Genomic DNA, 21114 nt, shown 5'->3' with positions numbered 1-21114 from the left:
CTAAGCAGGCAGGATAGAACAGGTTGGTTTTTCCACCCACTCCTTTTATCAGCTGGTGGGTAATGGCTAACTTGGGTGGTGGTGGGGGGGGGGGGCAACCAGAATGGGAAAGCCCCATTCTGTTGCTGAAAATATGGGTTGTCTTTCCTCAGGGCTGTGGCCACCTCATTATGACTGAACCAGGCAGCTGCTTCTAGTTCTCTCAAGTTCACCTGGATCTGGAAGACATAAGGAAAAACAGGATATAAGGTTAGGAGATACAAAACTTAGAATACTACGGCCAAAGATGAGAAAATGGTTCCAGAACTGAGCAATCTTAGAAGGTAATATCTGGGATCTATAGTCTGGGAGATAATCAGTTCTAGATAGGGTTCAGAAGCAAAAGTACCATAATTAAGAGATGAGAGTTAAGTATATATTTTAAATATTAAAAAAAAATTTTTTAATCCTGGAAGCTCAAATAGTAAAATATTGAGTGGTTTGGGAATTCCCGGGCGGTCCAGTGGTTAGGACTCGGCACTTTCACTGCTGTGGCCCAGGTTCAATCCCTGGTTGGGGAACTAAGATTCTGCAAGCCATGCGGTGTGGCCAAAAAAAAAAAAAGAGTGGTTAACATTGAGAGGTAATATTATATAACTAAAAAAAGAACATATACATGTTACTCTTCTTTAAAGGATGTGTTAATTAACGATAGTCAAAAGCATAGTATCTGCCTTGCAAGAAGCAAAAATGCAAACTGCATCCACAGGGAGCTGAGACAGATTAGATATTATTCATTGTATAGAAACCAAAGCACAAAATAGACTTTGGCACATAGGGACCACAACACCATCTGTCAGGGATGTTAGAGCAAGGTGAGGTGGGATAAGACAACATCTAAGTCCCTTTCAATCAGAAGTTCCTATGATTTTATATTATTAGTCCCCAACATCCTGACTGGAGCAATAATACCAATTCTGAAATCAATCATTAAATTTTATATATTTATTGTGTGCCTATTCTATGCAAGACTGTTAATTTCCTGATGATGAAAGATAAATTGTTTCATGATTGAGATATATACAAGGAAGAATGGTGATTGTGTTGGCACTCCCAATTTTTATGGTGATTAGTTGTTTATAAGATTGCAAATTCCTTAAAGGTATAAGTCATATATTACATGTCTTTGTATAATCTAAACAATGCTGGACTAGACAGGTGCTTAGTAAGTACCTATGGACCAGCTTGGATGAGGCAAAGGATATATCATAAGGGAAGCATCAGAACTCACCTCTGTCTGCCCTGGTTTCACAGTTGCATGACAAGCAATCATGAGTGTGCCATTAGGAAAGGGCCAGTGCTGAGATGCAGAGTATTGCAGTCTTTCCACCTCCAATCCCACCTCTTCTGCAGCTTCTCGCCAGATAGCCTCTTCCAGACTTTCACCTATAAGCACACAGATTAATTCAGGACAGCCCTGCAGCAGGAAGGGTGATACAGAAGCCCGTTGGTGAAAGGAGTGCAAAACTGGCTCCCAAGTCAATGAAATACTCTTGGGGGAGCCCTAAATCTCTGAGTCTCTACACTAGGAATCAAGTCTGAAGTTGGGTATTGAACCACAATACTTGAACCTACTAGGTTAGTTACACAAAATAAGAGTCGGAGAGGTTACTGCTGCCCTCAGGTTTTTAATAAAGTTCAAATGCCACATTTCACCATTTGCAAATTTTACCCCAATAGACTGACCAAAAAAAAACCCGTAAATAAATATTAAATTCTAGTTAATATAATATTAATATGCATGTTGAAATATTTAGGAGGAAGTGTACTAATGTCTGCAATCTATGCATCACAAAATAAGATGGATTAATGGGTGGATAGAGGAATGGATAGACAGATATGTGATAAAGTAAACATAGTAATTATGGAATTTAGGTGGTGAGTACATGGGTGTTTACTGTATAAAGCTTCCAGCTATGCTTATGTTTGAAAATTTGCCTATAAAATATTGGAAAATTGATGCCACAAAGTAGTTTTCTTGATATGATAGGGAAGAATGTGCTTGAGACACCATGGCAACAAGAATAACAAATACATACTATTTCATACTATAAGATTTCATGTCTTTCAATGTTATCTGTATATGCCCGAAATTCCTTACCTATTATCACAAAAACCTGCCAAGGCAGAATACATTCCCTTGGGAAAGGAACTCTGGCGGACAAGCAGGCATTGAGTCCCATCTGACACCAGAGTGATCACCACAGGAGCCATCTAGGAAAAGGGGATGGAAACTTGGGCACTAGGGCTTTGGGGCCTGTTAATGAAACAAAGTAATGGGTAACTAAGGAAAGCCTTTTAGCTGTACAGGCTTCCATCCACAAGACAAAGTAGTGTACAGCCTTCTTGGATTACTGACCTTTTAAAGCGATGCTTACCTGTGGATAATAGATGATCTTATTGGAAGGGCACACACGCTTGCTGCCAGCCACATTCTTCTTGGTGGGCTGTCTACTTCTGCTGCAGAACTGATGAGCATCATGCCAATGGAGAAGAGCCTGAGCCTAGGAATACAAAGATGGGCTTGGTTTCATTTGGAGAGAATGTGGGGCTCATCTATAATGGTGCTGGGGCTACTATTTAGAGCAACTCAAAGGGACACACCAATCCCTTTTCAGCTCACCTACTTTAAATGCTTATTAACTATTTAAACTTTAAAATAAGGAAACTATTTGAACACAGTCCTCTAGCATCTGAAGTATGAATTTTATTTTATTTTGGGGGGCTGTGCCGTGTGGCTTGCGGGCTCTTAGTTCCCCGACCAGGGATTGACCAGGCCCACAACAGTGAAAGCCCAACTCCTAACCACTGGACCTCCAGGGAATTCTCTGAAGTATGAATTTTTAAAAAGCATATTTTAAATGTATTATGAATTATTTTGAAAATATGATATATAAAATATCATAATGAACACCCGTGAACTTATGAGCCAGCTTAAAAAGAAAACATTTTCAGTATAATTAAACACCCCAACATATACTCCTCCCCAATAAAGTTGGAATTTTTTTGCAAATAAAATTGTTTAGGGACTTCTCTGGTAGACCACTGGGTAAGACTCCACGCTCCCAATGCAGGGGGCCTGGGTTCCATCCTTGGTCGGGGAACTAGATACTGCAACTAAGAATCTGCATTGTGCAACTAAAGAAGTCTGCATGCCACAACGAAGATCCTGTGTGCCGCAACTAAGACCCGGCACAGCCGAAAATAAATAAATAATTAAATAAATTTAAAAATGTTTAGAGATACCTCTTTAAATAGGCAATCAAAAGCACTTTAGCAAGTGAAATCTAAAGCTGGAGGACAAGTCGTTAAAGCAATATAAAATAACTTCTCATGATGTATATGTCATGCTGTGGGTCATTAAAAATGTTTATAAGGCTGATAGATCATATTGCCATATATCTGCACACCCTCAGGAGACAATGGTACTAACAACGGTCCTGCCAAAAACAGGGTAAAAGAAAGAAGAATAAGCAATCTCCCTACAGCACATTGTCCTTCTGCCAAGGTTTGTAGGAAGGACTATGATCTGAAAAAAAAAAAAATCAAATGTTTCCCATATACACTACTTTACTTAATTTCCTAGAGAACCAAGAAATCAATCTACCGTGGATAGCAAGGAGGCATTTTTCACATTCAGCTGAAAGAGAGCCTTCCTCAGCCCAATGAAAGACCCCTTGAGCTCTGTCTCCATTTCAGGTTTCTGTAAGGAAGCTAAAAAATTAGAAAAGAGAACAAAATGAAATGAATGTTAGGCTTTACCTCAGGGACCCTCTCAAGTATATTCTGTTAGAACAGTGTTTCCCAAACTCACCTAATATGACTCAACTAGGGAGAATAAAAAAATATACAGGTTCTCAAACCCCTGCCTGGAGATTCTGAATAGCAGGTGAGTGAGGCCCAGAAATCTTTTTTTTTTAACAAGCACCAGGAGATTCTTATATTCAGGCAAATTTGGGAAACATTAGAGCATAGTGTTTCCCAAGATCCTCTTCGGAGCAATAAGAACATTCGCACTAGCCACACACTATCCCTGGATAAAAAGATGAAAGGGGACCTCTAAGCTCCTATCTGAACTTCATTCCAGCATCATTACATTTACAGCTACACCGTGAAAGAGAGAAGGAAAGCCTGACAGGAGCCATGAGCCTCTAGCAAACCAGTTCCCAAATGCAGGTCTGAAGACCCAGAGCTACTCCAAGGTAACATGTTTATTCACCTGCATTGATAAGAGAAATAAGAATAATGTCATGAATTTTAAAACATTTCTTATGAAATATTTAAGACATATAAAATGTATAAAGGTACAGAGAATAATACAGTAAACATCTTTGTACCACCACCTAGCTGAGAAAGAAAGTATTAAAATGTCCTTTAAGTGATGATGATGGTAGATGGTACTATCTTTTAAGGTCCTAACTTAAGAAAAATTGAAATTGTTTGTATTCTTAAAATGTTCTTTGAAATTTTTACTATTATGTGGAATCCCAAAGTCTAAGAACCACTGGGAAGTACCCATCAGGAATAATGTTATGTACCATTTATGGAAGAGGAGCTATTTAGACCTAGATCCAGAGCAAACTATGCTTCTTGCTGTTCGGAGCATCCAATTAGCACGGAATCTTCTATTGTTTGCATGTGCTGCCCAAACGTACCCAGGAGGCTTTCCAACTCTAAGAAACACAGAAGGAGAAGGGAAGAAAACAAGGGTTTTAATTAAACCATCAGAGCCATACTAGACTTATTGGAAACCATCTACTTCAACTTGAAGTAGGTACAGCTGGCTTCTAGTCACTGCCCTGCAGCTAATCAGCTATGTAATCTTGGCCTAATCACTTAACCTCTCAAGGCCTCCATTTTCTCATCAGCAGTCTGAAGAGTTTAAAGGAATTCTTTCTGTGTAACACTGTATTACTCTATGATTGTATCATGAAAGGAGCATATCCCCTAGTTTTAAAGATACATGATAGTTGACTTATTAAAGCACTGAAAAAAAAATAAGTGTCAAACTTAAAATGGTAGAGAGACCAAAGCACTTCTATAATTTACTCTTCAGATCATGCTGCTTTTGTGGGCCAGGGTAGACTACTCATCTGAGACCCTGGTCTGTAAAGACAGGTGCTGTATAGGGAGAAAATCTATCCTCCTGTGCATGAAGGGCTCATATTTATTTGTTCATAATACAAGATTACATTGCTAATCTATAAATAATGTTTAGTGCCTTCTGATAAACATCCTCATATACTTATGCACTGCTAGAAACTACCTATCTAAGTATTCCAACATCTGACCCTGGCAATGTATTTAGAAGTTTGTGCATAGTGGCATCATATAAAACTCAAGGTGGCGTCTTGAATGCCAAATCCCAATGGCTTAGATATCTCTAGTTATATACCTTAAAAGAGTTCTCAAAACAATTTTAGTTCACGTTTAGTTTTGACCCTTCTAAGGAGAAATTAAGTCATGATGCAAATCTTAAACAGTGTAACAGTGAACAGCTCCTTGGAGGCTGGAAATTGCTGGTCCAAGGCAGGGGTTGGCAAAATATTTCAAGTTCTGTGAGCCGTACGGTCTCTGTCACAATACTCTGTTTTACCATTGTAGTGCAAAAGCAGTCATAAACAATATGTAAATGAATGAGTGAGGCTGTGTTCCAATAAAAATGTATTTACAAAACAGACATGGGTTCCAATTTGGACAGCAGTTTTCCTGACTCTTGGTTTAAGGCTATAGTGGTTCAAACCATCACCAAAAAATATTCGATTGGGCAATTCAGGTTTATACATTAAATAATTAATTGGCAGAAGAAGTTTGAAAAATCTGGACTCTAAACTCGGAGGATTCTTCTCAGGGATTTGATATGGACCGAGTTCTGCTTAGCGGCCACGGCCTGCTCTACTTTACTAGTCTACTCTGGGCTTACCTAATAGGCTATGCTGGCGGGGCCAGCTATTGATGTTCTGATTTCTGAACCAAAGGAGCCAGGTTATGAAAGAGGTAAAATGTTCCTGTCTGCTGGGCTTTTTTACATGCATCATCATCTTCCTTCAGCTCAGATAAATACCCGTGTTTTGGAAATAATCAAAGCATTACAAAACCATACTTAGTTTCTTTTACAGCATTCATCTTTGAGAATTCTGTTCCTGCACTGGTCTCCTACCACGGTTATTTCCTTTTATTTATTTACATCCTAAATTTCTTTAAAAAAGGATTTGAGGTGGCTACAGGGGGTCATTCCCTCCTTTGTCCTACTGTATACCTTGCCCATACTTCTGTGGTTGCACTTACATGGTGCTATTTGTTAATCTGTGTCTCCCCTGAAAGACTATGATCGTTTTTTTTTTTTAACATCTTTATTGGAGTATAATTGCTTTACAATAATTGCTTTACAATGGTGTGTTAGTTTCTGCTTTATAACAAAGTGAATCAGCTATACATATATCCCCATATCTCTTCCCTCTTGCATCTCCCTCCCTCCCAGCCTCCCTATCCCACCCCTCTAGGTGGTCACAAAGCACCAAGCTGATCTCCCTGTGCTATGCGGCTGCTTCCCACTAGCTGTCTGTTTTATGTTTGGTAGTGTATATATGTCCATGCCACTCTCTCACTTTGTCACAGCTTAGCCTTCCCCCTCCCCATATCCTCAAGTCCATGCTCTAGTAGGGCTGTGTCTTTATTCCCGTCTTACCCCTAGGTTCTTCATGACCGTTTTTTTTTTCCCTTAGATTCCATATATATGTGTTAGCTTATGTTATTTGTTTTTCTCTTTCTGACTTACTTCACTCTGTATGACAGACTCTAGGTCCATCCACCTCATTACAAGTAACTCAATTTCGTTTCTTTTTATGGCTGAGTAATATTCCATTGTATATATGTGCCACATCTTCTTTATCCATTCATCCGATGATGGACACCTAGGTTGCTTCCATCTCCTGGCTATTGTAAATAGAGCTGCAATGAACATTTTGGTACATGACTCTTTTTGAATTATGGTTTTCTCAGGGTATATGCCCAGTAGTGGGATTGCTGGGTCATATGGTAGTTCTATTTGTAGTTTTTTAAGGAACCTCCATACTGTTCTCCATAGTGGCTGTATCAATTTACATTCCTACCAACAGTGCAAGAGGGTTCCCTTTTCTCCACACCCTCTCCAGCATTTATTGTTTATAGATTTTTTGATGATGGCCATTCTGACTTGTGTGAGGTGACACCTCATTGTGGTTTTGATTTGCATTTCTCTAATGATTAGTGATGTTGAGCATCCTTTCATGTGTTTGTTGGCAATCTGTATATCTTCTTTGGAGAAATGTCTATTTAGGTCTTCTGCCCATTTTTGGATGGGGTTGTTTGTTTTTTTGATATTGAGCTGCATGAGCTGCTTGTAAATTTTGGAGATTAAGCCTTTGTCAGTTACTTCATTTGCAAATATTTTCTCCCATTCTGAGGGTTGTCTTTTGGTCTTGTTTATGGTTTCCTTTGCTGTGCAAAAGCTTTTAAGTTTCATTAGGTCCCATTTGTTTATTTTTGGTTTTATTTACATTTCTCTAGGAGGTGGGTCAAAAAGGATCTTGCTGTGATTAATGTCATAGAGTGTTCTGCCTATGTTTTCCTCTAAGAGTTTTATAGTGTCTGGCCTTACATTTAGGTCTTTAATCTATTTTGCGCTTATTTTTGTGTATGGTGTTAGGGAGTGTTCTAATTTCATTCTTTTACATGTAGCTGTCCAGTTTTCCCAGCACCACTTATTGAAGAGGCTGACTTTTCTCCATTGTATATTCTTACCTCCTTTATCAAAAATGACTATGATCTTCTTAAGGGCAGGGTCTGCCTTAGTTCTGTATCATGGGTAATTAGCATATTGAATGGCTCAATTCAATAAGTATTTATTGAATTGAACTTCAAGGGTAATAAATATTTACTGAATTGAACCTCAAGGTACTTTGCCAATGTTATGCTGTGAGGCAAGAATTTACGTGCAGTGGAGTGAAAGGAAAACAAGTTCAGTGATAAAACATCAACCACAGAGCACCTAGAGATGGGAGCAGACTTTGTTATTGCAGACAAGGAACAAACAGTATACCTTCAGAAACCCTTATTCAATCTAGGGATGATAAAGAACAAATTTATCTTCAATGCACTCTTGTTTCAAACATCTATTCCCCCAGGTGGATGCCGTTAGCTTCTTATCTCTACTGAAGGGATCATTGATGAAAGTGAAGCCATATTTGACATACACTTATTTAATAAGTGTAATAATTTCTTTTTTTTTTTGCCTTACGCGGGCCTCTCACCGTTGTGCCCTCTCCCGCTGCCGAGCACAGGCTCCGGACACGCAGGCTGAGCGGCCATGGCTCACGGGCCCAGCCGCTCCGCGGCATGTGGGATCCTCCCGGACTCGGGCACGAATCCATGTCCCCTGCATCGGCAGGCAGACTCTCAACCACTGCGCCACCAGGGAAGCCCCAAAGTGTAATATTTTCAATAGCCAAAATTAAAATGTAGAAAAAGAGAACATCCTGTAATTAGTTTCTCTAAAAAAAAAAAAAGTAATGGAGCAAGTTCTGTACCTTCATTAAGGACGGCCTAAGTCTATCCTTTCAAGAGACTTGGAAATCGGGGCAGGAACTGCGTGATTCAGGGAGGACTGAATGTGGATTCTCCTTCTGCGGCCTTAGGGATAATGATTTTTTTTGGCCTTGCCGCGCAGCCTGCAGGATCTCAGTTACCCGACCAGGGACTGAACCCAAGCTCCAGCAGTGAAAGCCTATGGTCCTAACCACTAGGCAACCAGGGAACTCCCAGGGATAATGATTTTGACTGCTGAAAGCCCTACAACAGACTCTCAGGTATATGGCATATTTTGTCACTTAAGTAGGAAACACAGTTTACAGATATTTTCTGTAGGATCTGGGAGCTTTTGTAACACCAGTAGAGTTAGCTCCACATGAAACTACAAAGTAAAATGATAAACATGCCCCAGTGGCATCTATAGGAACCTATTTTTGACTGTATGATAAAAGCGATTGCAGTGAGCGCTTTGTAAACAGAAGACAAAAGAAACAGTTTTCTGAGATTTGAATACTCATGATATTTTTATACTTATTGTGAGTGACTGCAACCTCCTGGGACAAAGTCTCAATGTATGTCAAAGGAGAGCTATGTGCCACTCAGAAGTTACCAAATATAAACAATAGAACAAAATGCTAACTTTGTAAAAGAACAGTAGGAGTGATACAACCTGTGCTTTGCCCTAAAGATCCTAAAAAGCAAAACATCTACAAAAGCATCCAGGTTAAGGTCTTAAACCTGGGGCCTCACTGGAACTGGGACTGAGATCCAAAAAGTTCCTTGCATTCTTCTTGACTGGAACACTTGTTTTAGAAATGCATTTTCTTGCTGTACATCTGAAACACTGTAAATCAACTATACTTCAATAAAAAATAAATAAGCTAGAAGGATATATTGTACAGCACAGGGAATATAGCCAATATTTTATAATAACTTTTTTTTAATGTACACCAATAAAGTACCATATTTATTTGTTTTAATAGGTGTTATTTTGTTGGGATTTTACATAAGACTTTTGTTTCTAGATCACCACTGCTCTAGGGAAACCAACATAGAATTTTTAGCAGGAAAAATGACATAATTACATTATAATTCAGAAATAACCATTATTATAACAAAATGAATTGGAATAGGGTAAAACAAGAGGTGACAAAATCAGTTAGGAAGTGATTTCAAGAGACCAGGCAAAACAAACACATGAAAGAATACTCAGCATCATCAATTAGAGAAATGCAAATAAAAACCACAATGAGGCATCACCTCACACCCGACAGAATGGCCATGATTCAAAAAATCTACAAACAACAAATGCTGGAGAGAGTGTGGAGAAAAGGGAACCCTCCTGCACCGTTGGTGGGAATGTAAATTGATGCAGCCACCATGGAGAACAGCATGGAGGCTCCTCAAAAAACTAAAAATAGAACTAGCATACGACCCAGCAATCCCACCACTGGACATATATCCTGAGAAAAATCATAATTCAAAAAGAGTCATGTACCACAATGTTCATTGCAGCTCCATCCATAATAGCCAGGACATGGAAGCAACCCAAGTGTCCATCGACAGATGAATGGATAAAAAAGATGTGGCACATACATACAATGGAACACTACCCAGCCATAAAAAGAAACGAATTGAGCCACCTGCAGTGAGGTGGACGGACCCAGAGTCCTGCCACACAGCAAAGCAAGTCAGAAAGAGAAAAACAAAACACTGCATGCCAATACATATATATGGAATTAAAAAAAAAAATGGTCATGAAGAAATCTAGGGGGCAGGACAGAAACAAAGACGCAGACCTACTAGAGAATGGACTTGAGGACACGGGGAGGGGAAGGGTAAGCTGGGACAAAGTGAGAGCGTGGCATGGACATATATACACTACCAAACGTAAAATAGATAGCTAGTGGAAGCAGCCGCATAGCAACAGGGAGATCAGCTTGGTGCTTTGTGACCACCTAGAGGGATGGGATAGGGAGGCTGGGAGGGAGGGAGGCACAAGAAGGAAGAGACATGGCGACACATGTATATGTACAGCTGATTCACCCTGCCACACAGCAGAAACCAACACACCATTAAGCAATCATACTCCAATAAAGATGTTAAAAAAAAAATGGGCACAGGTTCGTGGTGCCCCAAAACAATTACAATAGTAACCTCAAAGATCACGGATCACAGATCACAACAAATATAATTATAATGAAAAAGTTTGAATTATTGTGAGAATTACCTAAACGTGACACAGAGACATGGAATGAGTAAATGCTGTTGAAAAAATTGTTCCAAGAGAATTACTTGACGCAGGGTTGCCACAAACTTTCAATTTGTAAAAAGCACAGTATCTGCAAAGCGCAATGAAGCAAAGCACAATAAAATGAGGTATGCCTGTATACGTTATGCTTTATACATTGCAGTATTCAAGGCTCAAATTGTCCCAAATTTGGCCAATGTGAACTCCTTGAAGTTGACCCCTGTATCCACACAACCCCAGTGGTATTGAAAGCATTCCTGCTTTCTGGCATAGCAAGAGGTATCAAGCTCATCTGGTACATTTCCTGCCCCAGACCTAGAAATAGCCATTCTTTTCAAGGAGCCCTTCTTCCTTTTGTTGGGAAATGGTTTTCAGAGACTATGATCAGCACTGGGGATGCTCACTTCTACCAGACTGTCATTATTTCTATGCCCTCTCAGTAAATAAAGCTAGGAAATATGTGAATTTCAGAAAGAAAACTAAATCATGCATTCATATGGATATTTCCAATTTAAGTGAACAATTAAATCATCAGTTATTATATTCGTATCCCTTTGCTTTCACACTGAAAATCTTGGTTTTAATGACATTAACATGATTGCGTATTTGCTTATGCATATACATAACATATACATATATAATGTATATTATGCGTAAAATAGTTTCAAAGCTACAATACTAGTATTACTACTAATGACAGAACTATCAATTGTGGGACTTCCCTGGTGGTCCATTGGTTAGGACTCCAAGCTTTCACTTGCATGCTTTCACTTGCACAAGCTTACAAATCTGGAAATAGTCTGAAGTCAAGGTTTCCTGAATCTCCTCTCTGAGAACCCCTGCAGTCCCTCCTGGATGCATGGAACCACTTCCAGCCCCGCCACCACTGTTACTGCCACTGCTGCTACTACTGCCAGGGGAGGAGGCAGTTAAGCCATCCAAAACTTTTCAGAAATTAAACTTCTTCATTCTAAAAACATAGGACAATGAGGGGCACCAGACATGTCTCTGAAGGTTCAGGGTCCAAGGCTGTGCTAGTGTTGGAGGGTCTCCTGCAGAGGTGGGGGGTGGCTGTGGCTCACAGTGAGGACAAGGACACTGGCAGCAGAAGTTCTGGGAAGTACTCCTTGGCGTGAGCCCTCCCAGAGACTCTATAATAACTTTTAATGGAATATAATCTATAAAAATTTTGAATCGTTGTGTTAATCACCTGAAACTAATATAATATTGTAAATCAACTATACCTCAATAATTAATAAATAAATAACTTACAAATGCATTTTTCACCTTTAAGTATAATAGTTTGGAAACCACAACACACTAAAATTATCAAACTTAAACTGTTTATTTCTTATTAATTTATACCCCCATAACATAGGAGCAGGGTTTTTTAAAAAATTTTATTTATTTATTTTTGGCTGCATTGGGTCTTCGTTGCTGCGCATGGGCTTTCTCTAGTTGCAGCGAGCGGGGGCTACTCTTCGTTGCGGTGCGCGGGCTTCTCATTGCGGTGGCTTCTTTTGTGCAGCAGGGGCTCTAGGTGCACAGGCTTCAGTAGTTGTGGCTCATGGGCTTAGTTGCTCCGTGGCATGTGGGATCTTCCCGGACCAGGGCTCAAACCCGTGTTCCCTGCATTCGCAGGCGGATTCTTAACCACTGCGTCACCAAGGAAGTCCCTGAGTGGTGGGATTCTGGATGATTTCCCTTTTTTAAAAAAAATTGGTAACTGTATTTTTCTGATTTCTATAGAATGACTATTTTTAACTTTTATAATAAGAAAAAAGGGACTTCCCTATGGCGCAGTGGTTAAGAATCTGCCTGTCAATGCAGGGACACGGGTTCGAAGCCCTGGTCTGGGAAGATCCCACATGCCACGGAACGACTAAGCCCGTGAGCCACAACTACTGAAGCCTGTGCACCTAGAGCCCCTGCTGCACAAAAGAAGCCACCGCAATGAGAAGCCCGCGCACCGCAACGAAGAGTAGCCCCCACTCGCTGCAACTAGAGAAAGCCCGTGCGCAGCAACAAAGACCCAACACAGCCTAATTAATTAATTAATTAAATTTTTTTAAAAAAGAATCCCACCACTCACAGATGATCATTGTTTATACCTTGGAATTCTCCAAAGTATTTATTAATATTATGCATCTATACATATGCAATAAGTACTTTTAGAACTGATCTACTTTGTAGCCTTTTTTTGTAAGCATATTAACATTTTCACACCATATTCTTTACTGATAGAATTTTAGTTTTCTTATGATTTTTCATTCATTTTCAATACATTTAATCACTTTAACACTCATTTTTTTAGACTCAGTAATTCTGTTATTGTTCTTAGAGTCTCAGCCTGAGAACTGTAAATAACCCAAATGTCCAACAATATCTAAAACAAGTATTGCAATTTTGTTGTCTTCTAACTCTTGCTCATGTAAGATTGTGTACGTTTATGTGCCTTTAAATATTGAACTGGGCCCTCATGTATGGCAGAGCTTTCAGTGTGGAAAGCCCTGGTGTGAGTGTATCCCTCCAGAGGGGTTTTTACATCTGCAAGTCTACAAATACTACTTAAAGTCTTTTCTTAGTTTGGGGGTGTTGGACCACACCACATAGATGGTGCAAATTTAACCCCAAAACTGAATGAGAGCAGGCTACTGATTTCAAATTCACAGATTTTATATTTGCCCAGGCTGGGGACAAAGAAGTCCTTTATCACCTTCCTGTACTGGTGCAGATTTTTTTTTTTCTAGTCTGCCTTTCACTGTGGTTTAGTTCTTGGGGAGGGAGTTGCGGGGGGATGGGGGAGGTATGCAGGTGGTATGCAGGGACTGGAGTTATCTACCTTATTTTCAGGAACCTTAATGAACTATTATTCAATATAGTTTTTAATTCTATCATATGGGTATATCATGATTTAATTAATTTTTCCCTTACTATTCATCCATTCAACAATATTTCAGTGCCTACTATGTGCCAGATACTAGGGTTTTGTGCACTAGGGGTACCATAGGGGAAAAGACAAAGTTCTTCTCTTTTTTCTTTTAAGTCTTCATTGAATTTGTTACAATATTGCTTCTGGTTTTTGTTTTTTTTATGTTTTGGTTTTTTGGCCCCAAGGCATGTGAGATCTTAGCTCCCCAGCCAGGGATCTAACTCACACGCCCTGCATTGTAAGGTGAAGTCTTAACCACCAGCCAGGGAAGTCTCCAAAGTTCTTATCTTAAAAAAGAACTTATATTAAGTATGTCAGACATTTTTAGATATTGGAAATTTAATTGTTTAGAAATTCTCTAATTATAAATAATTTGCATTGAACATCTTTATACGTAAATCTTAATCATACATCCGTAATCCCCAATATAGGATTTTGAGATACTTATATTTTATAATTTAATGGACCAAAGATATAATAATTAGAGCTCAGTTTGGTCAAAACTCACCGTGTCTTAGTGACATAGGTTGACAGCAGCCTATAGCACCAAAAAGATTTTCTCCTGCGAGTAATTCCACAATACAGGGACATTGTCAGGTCCTTAGGGGAAAGAGGAGTTTAGAAAAAAAAGAGAGAGATCATAGCATGCAATTTAAAGTAGTGAATCACCAAGAGGGTTATACTTTAAGCCAGAATAGGATCACTATTTAATACTAAGGAAAGATAAATTGAATGGGAGTCAGATGATCTGGCTTCTAAATTGCATTTATACTGCTAACTAGCTGTGGGATTTCAACTTTTCAGTACCTTTCCTAATCTACAAAATTGAAGCCTGTTCTGCCTACCTAATAGGTTGTTGTGAGAATCAGCTAACTGTACATGAAAAAATATGTGCTCCTCCTTCCATATTGTGGAATTCTTTCTGGGTGGTAGTTGCCAAGCCAAGGCCTACATTTCTCTCCTCCTTTGGTCCTTTGGTAGGACCAAAACTAGGTCTTAACAATGGAATGTGACTAGAAGTGATGTGTATCTCTTCTAGGCTGACACAGTTAAGTAGTGGTATGCTTTCTTCATCCTCTATCCCCTTCTGCTTGGAAGACTCTGGAATGGCAGAGCCATTAGATGGAAGAGCCTGGATCCCTGAATCACTACATGGAGAAAAGCCACCCACCAACCAAAGAGTCCCCACCTTGGACTACTTATGAAAGAGAAATAAGCTTCTACTATATATATATATATATATATTTTTTTTTTTTTTTTTTGCAGTACACAGGCCTCTCACTGTTGTGGCCTCTCCTGTTGCAGAGCACAGGCTCCGGACGCGCAGGCTCAGTGGCCATGGCTCACGGGCCCAGCCGCTCTGCGGCATGTGGGATCTTCCCGGACTGGGGCACGAACCTGTGTCCCCTGCATCGGCAGGCAGACTCTCAACCACTGTGCCACCAGGGAAGCCCAAGCTTCTACCATATTAAGCCACTGAAATTTGAAGTTTTTTTTATAGCAGCTAGCATTACCCTAATAGACCAAGTAAGCCTAGGAGTGTCTCCAGAGTAATGGAGTCAAGTTTCTCAGAATACATGAAAGCAAAGTCCTTTTGAAAATGAAGTAAGAAGAATCCTGTAGATAAGAAAAATATAAAATTACAGGCATTTAGGAAAACATTTCAAAAGGCAGCTATGCAACCCACATGGATCTAAGATACTTTTTAGATCTCACTGTGAGAGGAAAAATAATTCTATATCTTAAGAATCCATTCTGCCAGAAGGTGATTTCTTTTAAATTGTATAACAGTAAGTGTTTTATTCTCCCTGAAAAGTACAGTTCACACTAGCAATAAAAAGTCAAAGAAGTTCCACTGAAACAAGAAAATCAGTACAGTTAAATAACCAACTACCCCTTTTAACTGTGCCCAAGGGAGGCAAGCTTTGACACTAAACCACCAAGGAATGTCTGAAGTTTAGGCCTACTTCTTGGTTGCATAATTATGAATCACTGATGACTAATACTTGGACAGTTTTGGCTATAATCTATGTCCTAACCAAGGGTAAAATATATTTAGTAAGTGACATTCAACAAAATATTTATTGAGTACTGACTTTATGCAAGCTCTCTTAAGGGACACAATAATGCATAGGATAAACATCCCTCAAGGGACTCTAGCAGGAGAGAGAAAATAAATGTATAGCTTTCACAGAAGGCGGTATGTGAAATGTGGGTTATAAAGCACTCTAGGAGAGTATTAAAAGTATAATCCTTATTTTAATAACCCAAAGACTTCTGTGATATAATGGAGGAAATGAATTTAAAGTCAATGTTTCTGTCTCATATACAACTCTGAGAGTGTAAATTGATACAATATTTTTGGATGGCAATTTGGAAATATCTATCAAAACGTGAAAATAAGCATCCCTTTCCCCTAGGAATTCCACTTCTAGGAATTTATCCTAGGAAGAAAAGGATATGTACAGGAATGTTAACTGAAAATTGTGATAAAATGGAATAATACACAGCTATTAAAAATAAACAGATAACAGTAGAAAAAATATATATAGTAACAGGGAAAGATATTCAGAATATATTATTAAATAAGAAAAACAAGGGCTTCCCTGGTGGCACAGTGGTTGAGAGTCCGCCTACTGATGTGGGGGACACGGGTTTGTGCCCCGGTCTGGGAAGATCCCACATGCTGCGGAACGGCTGGGCCCGTGAGCCATGGCCACTGAGCCTGCGCGTCCAGAGCCTGTGCTCCGCAGCGGGAGAGGCCGCAACAGTGAGAGGCCCGCGTGCCGCAAAAAAGAAAGAAAAGCAAGTAGTATTTGGTTAGTTTAGCATGATCTAATTAATTTATAAAGAAAAGGATCTATACATATACATACCAATATAATTAATTGGATATGTATTTATTTATATTTTTTAAATGACTAGAAGTCCACATACCAAAGTGTTAACGGTGACTAATTTGAAAGAGTGGGATGGACACAGGGATTGAAGAGGGTACTTGTAATTTTTACATTTCTGTTCTTAAAAAAAGTTTTTAACCATGTGTTCATATTTCTTGTACAATAAGATAGCATGTAATAAAACAGTAGTTCCCAGGACTAACTGCACTGTGAGGCTTTTTCCAGGCCCTTGTTCACAGTAGCACTTCATCTCATTCCCTGAGAACCATAGGGAATTTCTTCGGTGAGTTCCTTGAATTCCTTTGGTGAGACTGTAAGAGTTGTTTGTAGTTATGACTACCAACTAATCTGTGTGGCCCACTGTGCTTTGCTGCCTGACCTTAGCCAATTGTGGATTATCATGTCCTGCTGACTCATATGTCGGTGGTCACCGAGCTTGTAGAAGACATAGTAAAGTTCCTAATGTAGCTTAAAAAAAATGGATAATCAAGAGGAAAACCAAATATATTTTAACTGAGAATTGTACCTTCATTGGTACAGTCATAAACCCAGTAAAGATTAAGTCTAATACCTTTCCTAAATGGTCCCTTGTTTATTTTTTATACACATCTTATATAAAAGCAGTGTAGACTACTTAAAAGTCAAAGAAGAGAAAATGATTTCCTTAAAATTTAGCTTTAACCATATTTTTTCTCTTTCAAATAGATCATTTAAATTATCAAGTTAATATAACTATATTATAGGACATCTAGAAAACAGAATTGTAAGAGTGCCCATAATATCACCCCATTAATATAACTTATAATTTATATACTAGTCTTTTGCACATACAACCTTTACACATTTATAATCAGTAAACATTTTTTCAAGTTGCTTTCATGAAACATGTCATAAGCAGTTTTCCATATTTTTGTATAAGCTTTACTTACTGATTTTTTTGACTGCATAATATTATACCAAGTAGACTCCCATCCTTATTTTTCTAAATATTCCCCTAATTTTAGACATTTAGGTGGCTCTGATTTTAAATTACCAGAAATAAAATACTGCTAAATACTTCTGTGCTGATATTTTCAGGTTACCTCTTTAAGATAAGTTCCCTTACATAGAACTACTGGGACAAAATTTGTTTTAAAATTATATGGCTCTTTCTACACATTGCCACACTTACAAAGTTTGATAGCATTTGGTTAAAAAAAAAGAACTTTTATATTTCTTTGATCACTATTGAGATTCAAAGTGTTTTCAGATTTAATAGTTCTAGCGCCCCTTTTGTAAAGTGTCTGTTTGATGTCCTGTGCTCATTTATTTATTGTGGTTTTACTCTACTTTTGACCATTCTAATTTTTAAAATAGTATAGTACATTTACAGCATTTTCCACAATATGATCACTGAAATGCATTGTGGGAACCACTGCTATATGTATTGCTTTTCTCTGGGAAGCTGCCATTCAGACTGAACCTCAGCACAAAAAAAGAGGCTTGTTAAAACAGTCAAGAAGCTATGTGAGATTACTTTTAGGATAAAAATATAATTTCTTATGGCCATATATTATTTAGAAACCTCATGCAGGAAAAATTTGCTACTGCTTTTCTGAAATGGTTTGTGATTTTCACCTTTAGGGGTCTTCGGTGTGATATATTATTCAAAATGTATTGACCCAAGGGCTCAGACTTGGTAAACATGCTGATCAACAACTGGTAAACATGCTACATATGAAACGCACATCCACCTGTTCAAATTCCCCATTAGGAACAGGATAGTTGTTTTTGTTTGAATTGTCAACTATTATTGTACTTTACGCCTGATGGCACACTGAGGATCAAAATGCACTATTCACAATATTACTCTTGGAAGAAAATATTAGCACCATTATTTTACTTTAGATGACAAGCTCAGGCCTGCCTTCTATTTTGTTTTCAGTGCAAATTCATGTGTCCTCCAAAGCAAGAAAGGGACAGGGAAGTAAGCACTGGAGAGACTCAGACTTTTATTCCTGGCTTTCCCACTGACTGAATTTGTGACCTGGGGCTGTCACCCAACTTGTTGAGGAGCTTGGTTTCTGTCTTACTTCTCACAGGGGAAGAAAGGAGAGAAAAGGGATCTAAAGTGTGTTATAACTATGTCAGGTTTTGACATACCTAATTCTCAGATCTGTTAGACTGTAAAATCCTTAAGAGTTGGGATTGCATCTTCCCTATCTACAGCATGTTGCATAGTCCCTATCACAGTATAAAACACAATATATATGAATGAATGAATGAATGAATTTATTCTATTTTACAAGACAGGAAGATAAAGCTTTGAGAGTTTAACCATCTGAGATGACGATCTAGGGAGCAATAGATGGAAACTCAGGGCTATCTGGTTCCAAAGCTCATGTTTTGATGAGAAATACATGGGAAATCACCTTCCAGCATTCATGTACTATTTAAGTTTTTAGAAAGTACAATTTTTAAAAAGTGCTTTTAAAAGTAAGTTTTTAGGGCTTCCCTGGTGGCGCAGCGGTTGAGAGTCTGCCTGCCGATGCAGGGGACACGGGTTCGTGCCCCGGTCCGGGAGGATCCCACATGCTGCGGAGCGGCTGGGCCCGTGAGCCATGGCCGCTGAGCCTGTGCGTCCAGAGCCTGTGCTCTGCAGCGGGAGAGGCCACAGCAGTGAGAGGGCCGCGTACCACAAAAAAAAAAAAAAAAAAAAAAAAAAAAAAAAAAAAAAAAGTAAGTTTTTAAACAAGACTGGCAGGGACTTCCCTGATGGTCCAGTGGTTAAGACTTTGCCTTCCAAGGCAGGGGGTGCAGGTCCAATCCCCGGTCGGGGAGATAAGATTCCACATGCCTCGTGGCCAAAAAAAACACAAAACAAAACATAAACAAGACTGACAGAGATGAAAGGTAATATTATTTTGACCAAAAAACTATTAAATAATGATGAGGAAAAGCCCTTAAGAGGAAGAATTTCTCTGAACTCCTGTAATAAATGATTCGCATATGCTTTGCATCCTGTTCATCTTAACAGAAGAAAGATTAACTTATAAAGCACTACAGCATGACAAAAAAGCCCATCTCGAATCTCTCTGGTTGCTTCTACGAAGAGGCCAGGTTCAGTAGTGTTTGAGAGAGTTCTTTTCAGGGAGTCTGATTTTTCATGATTTTGGACCTCAGTGGGATGGGAAATATGCAAAACTGAGGAGCTACTGGGAAACAGATTTCAAGGTCTCACTGACCAGCTTTATAGTTTGCTTTCTAAAACATAATTTTTCCTCCCTTAATTCAAAATAATTCAGGCACAATGCAGAGAAATTAACAAATTCCATTTTTAAACAACTCTCCTAAAAAGTATCAGAAAATTATTAGCTGTAGTTAATCTGATAGCTCCACAAGTTATGATACAAAACTGTGGTCATTGCCTGGTTTCTGCAAGAAGGAAGGGAGTCTGACAGAGAACATTTTTCAAGTTCTGATTATGTCTCCCCATAAAATTCTTCTTCCACTTAGAACCTGAATAGGTTTCTCTTCCACTGTACTTACTCTGAATTCTCTTGGGGATGCCTGCCTAGGCCTCAACAATCAGCAGAACCAGCAAACTCCAAATGTTGGACTCTCTTTCCTCAGTGGGTGATTGCTCCCTCTGCCACACTTCCCAGAATCCTCCTAGAGATGTACTCTGGGAAATGTAGTTCAATCCCCAGGCATGCTGCTATGCCCTCCAACTGCAAAGTTAACCATGGTTGTCAAAACCACAATCTCCTAAGATCTAAATTCATAACCAGGAGAATTACTGCGGTAGTTCTAGCATTAGATCCATTTTTCAATAACAAAAAATAGTCTTTAAACCCATCCTCCTACACGAAGGCATATTTGGGGTGGGTCATGCAGAGAGGAGTATTGGGATGGGAATTCAGATACCTTTCAACCTTTCTGGATCTCTAATTCTATCTATGTCTGCTAAGTTTAGAGCTAGCTCTAAGATTTCATGAAATTCTGCCAGTTTGAAAGGACAGAACTGTGTCTAGATGTGTTTGAGCTTTTGGCAGAATGCGTCCCTTGATGAACCAGGGCAAGAAGATTCCATCTGACTGAAAGCAGTCTCTCAACAAAACTACTCTGGTGCTGTTCCTTTTTCTTCTTACTACTAAAGTTATTTGTTTACATGGAAGACAGTTTTGAAGGCCATTCTTTCAATATATATTTAATAAGTACAATATGTGCTTGGAACTGTTATGCGCACAGGATACAGCAGGGAAAAAAACGCATGAAAATTTCTGTCCCCATGTAACTTACATTCTAGAGGAAGAAACAAATAAGTAAATATACAATGTGTCAAGTGGTTATAAGTGCTATTTTATATAGGGTGGTCAGCCTCATTGTTAAGGTGATATTTGAGTAAAGACCCTAAAGGAGGTGAGGAAGGAGGCCAAGTGGAT

At 38.9% G+C, this 21114-nt stretch overlaps 1 protein-coding gene across 1 annotated transcript; it reads right to left on the bottom strand.

Moving 5' to 3' along the window:
• On the bottom strand, window positions 1-20286 carry NUDT13 (nudix hydrolase 13). Its single transcript, XM_032608635.1, is given in 13 exon segments — window positions 1-45; window positions 47-94; window positions 96-218; window positions 1271-1430; window positions 2147-2253; window positions 2418-2543; window positions 3647-3753; window positions 4578-4712; window positions 5963-5978; window positions 5980-6090; window positions 10498-10510; window positions 14299-14390; window positions 20219-20286. Coding segments are annotated over 12 exon segments (1074 nt in total). The 5' UTR covers window positions 14382-14390; window positions 20219-20286.
• Between the last annotated feature and the right edge of the window lie 828 nt (window positions 20287-21114).

Source organism: Phocoena sinus, chromosome 16 (genome assembly GCF_008692025.1).
Source record: "Phocoena sinus isolate mPhoSin1 chromosome 16, mPhoSin1.pri, whole genome shotgun sequence".
Lineage (NCBI taxonomy): Eukaryota > Metazoa > Chordata > Mammalia > Artiodactyla > Phocoenidae > Phocoena > Phocoena sinus.
The sequence above is the reverse complement of the archived record's forward strand: the minus strand, read 5'-3'. Positions and strand labels throughout refer to the sequence as shown.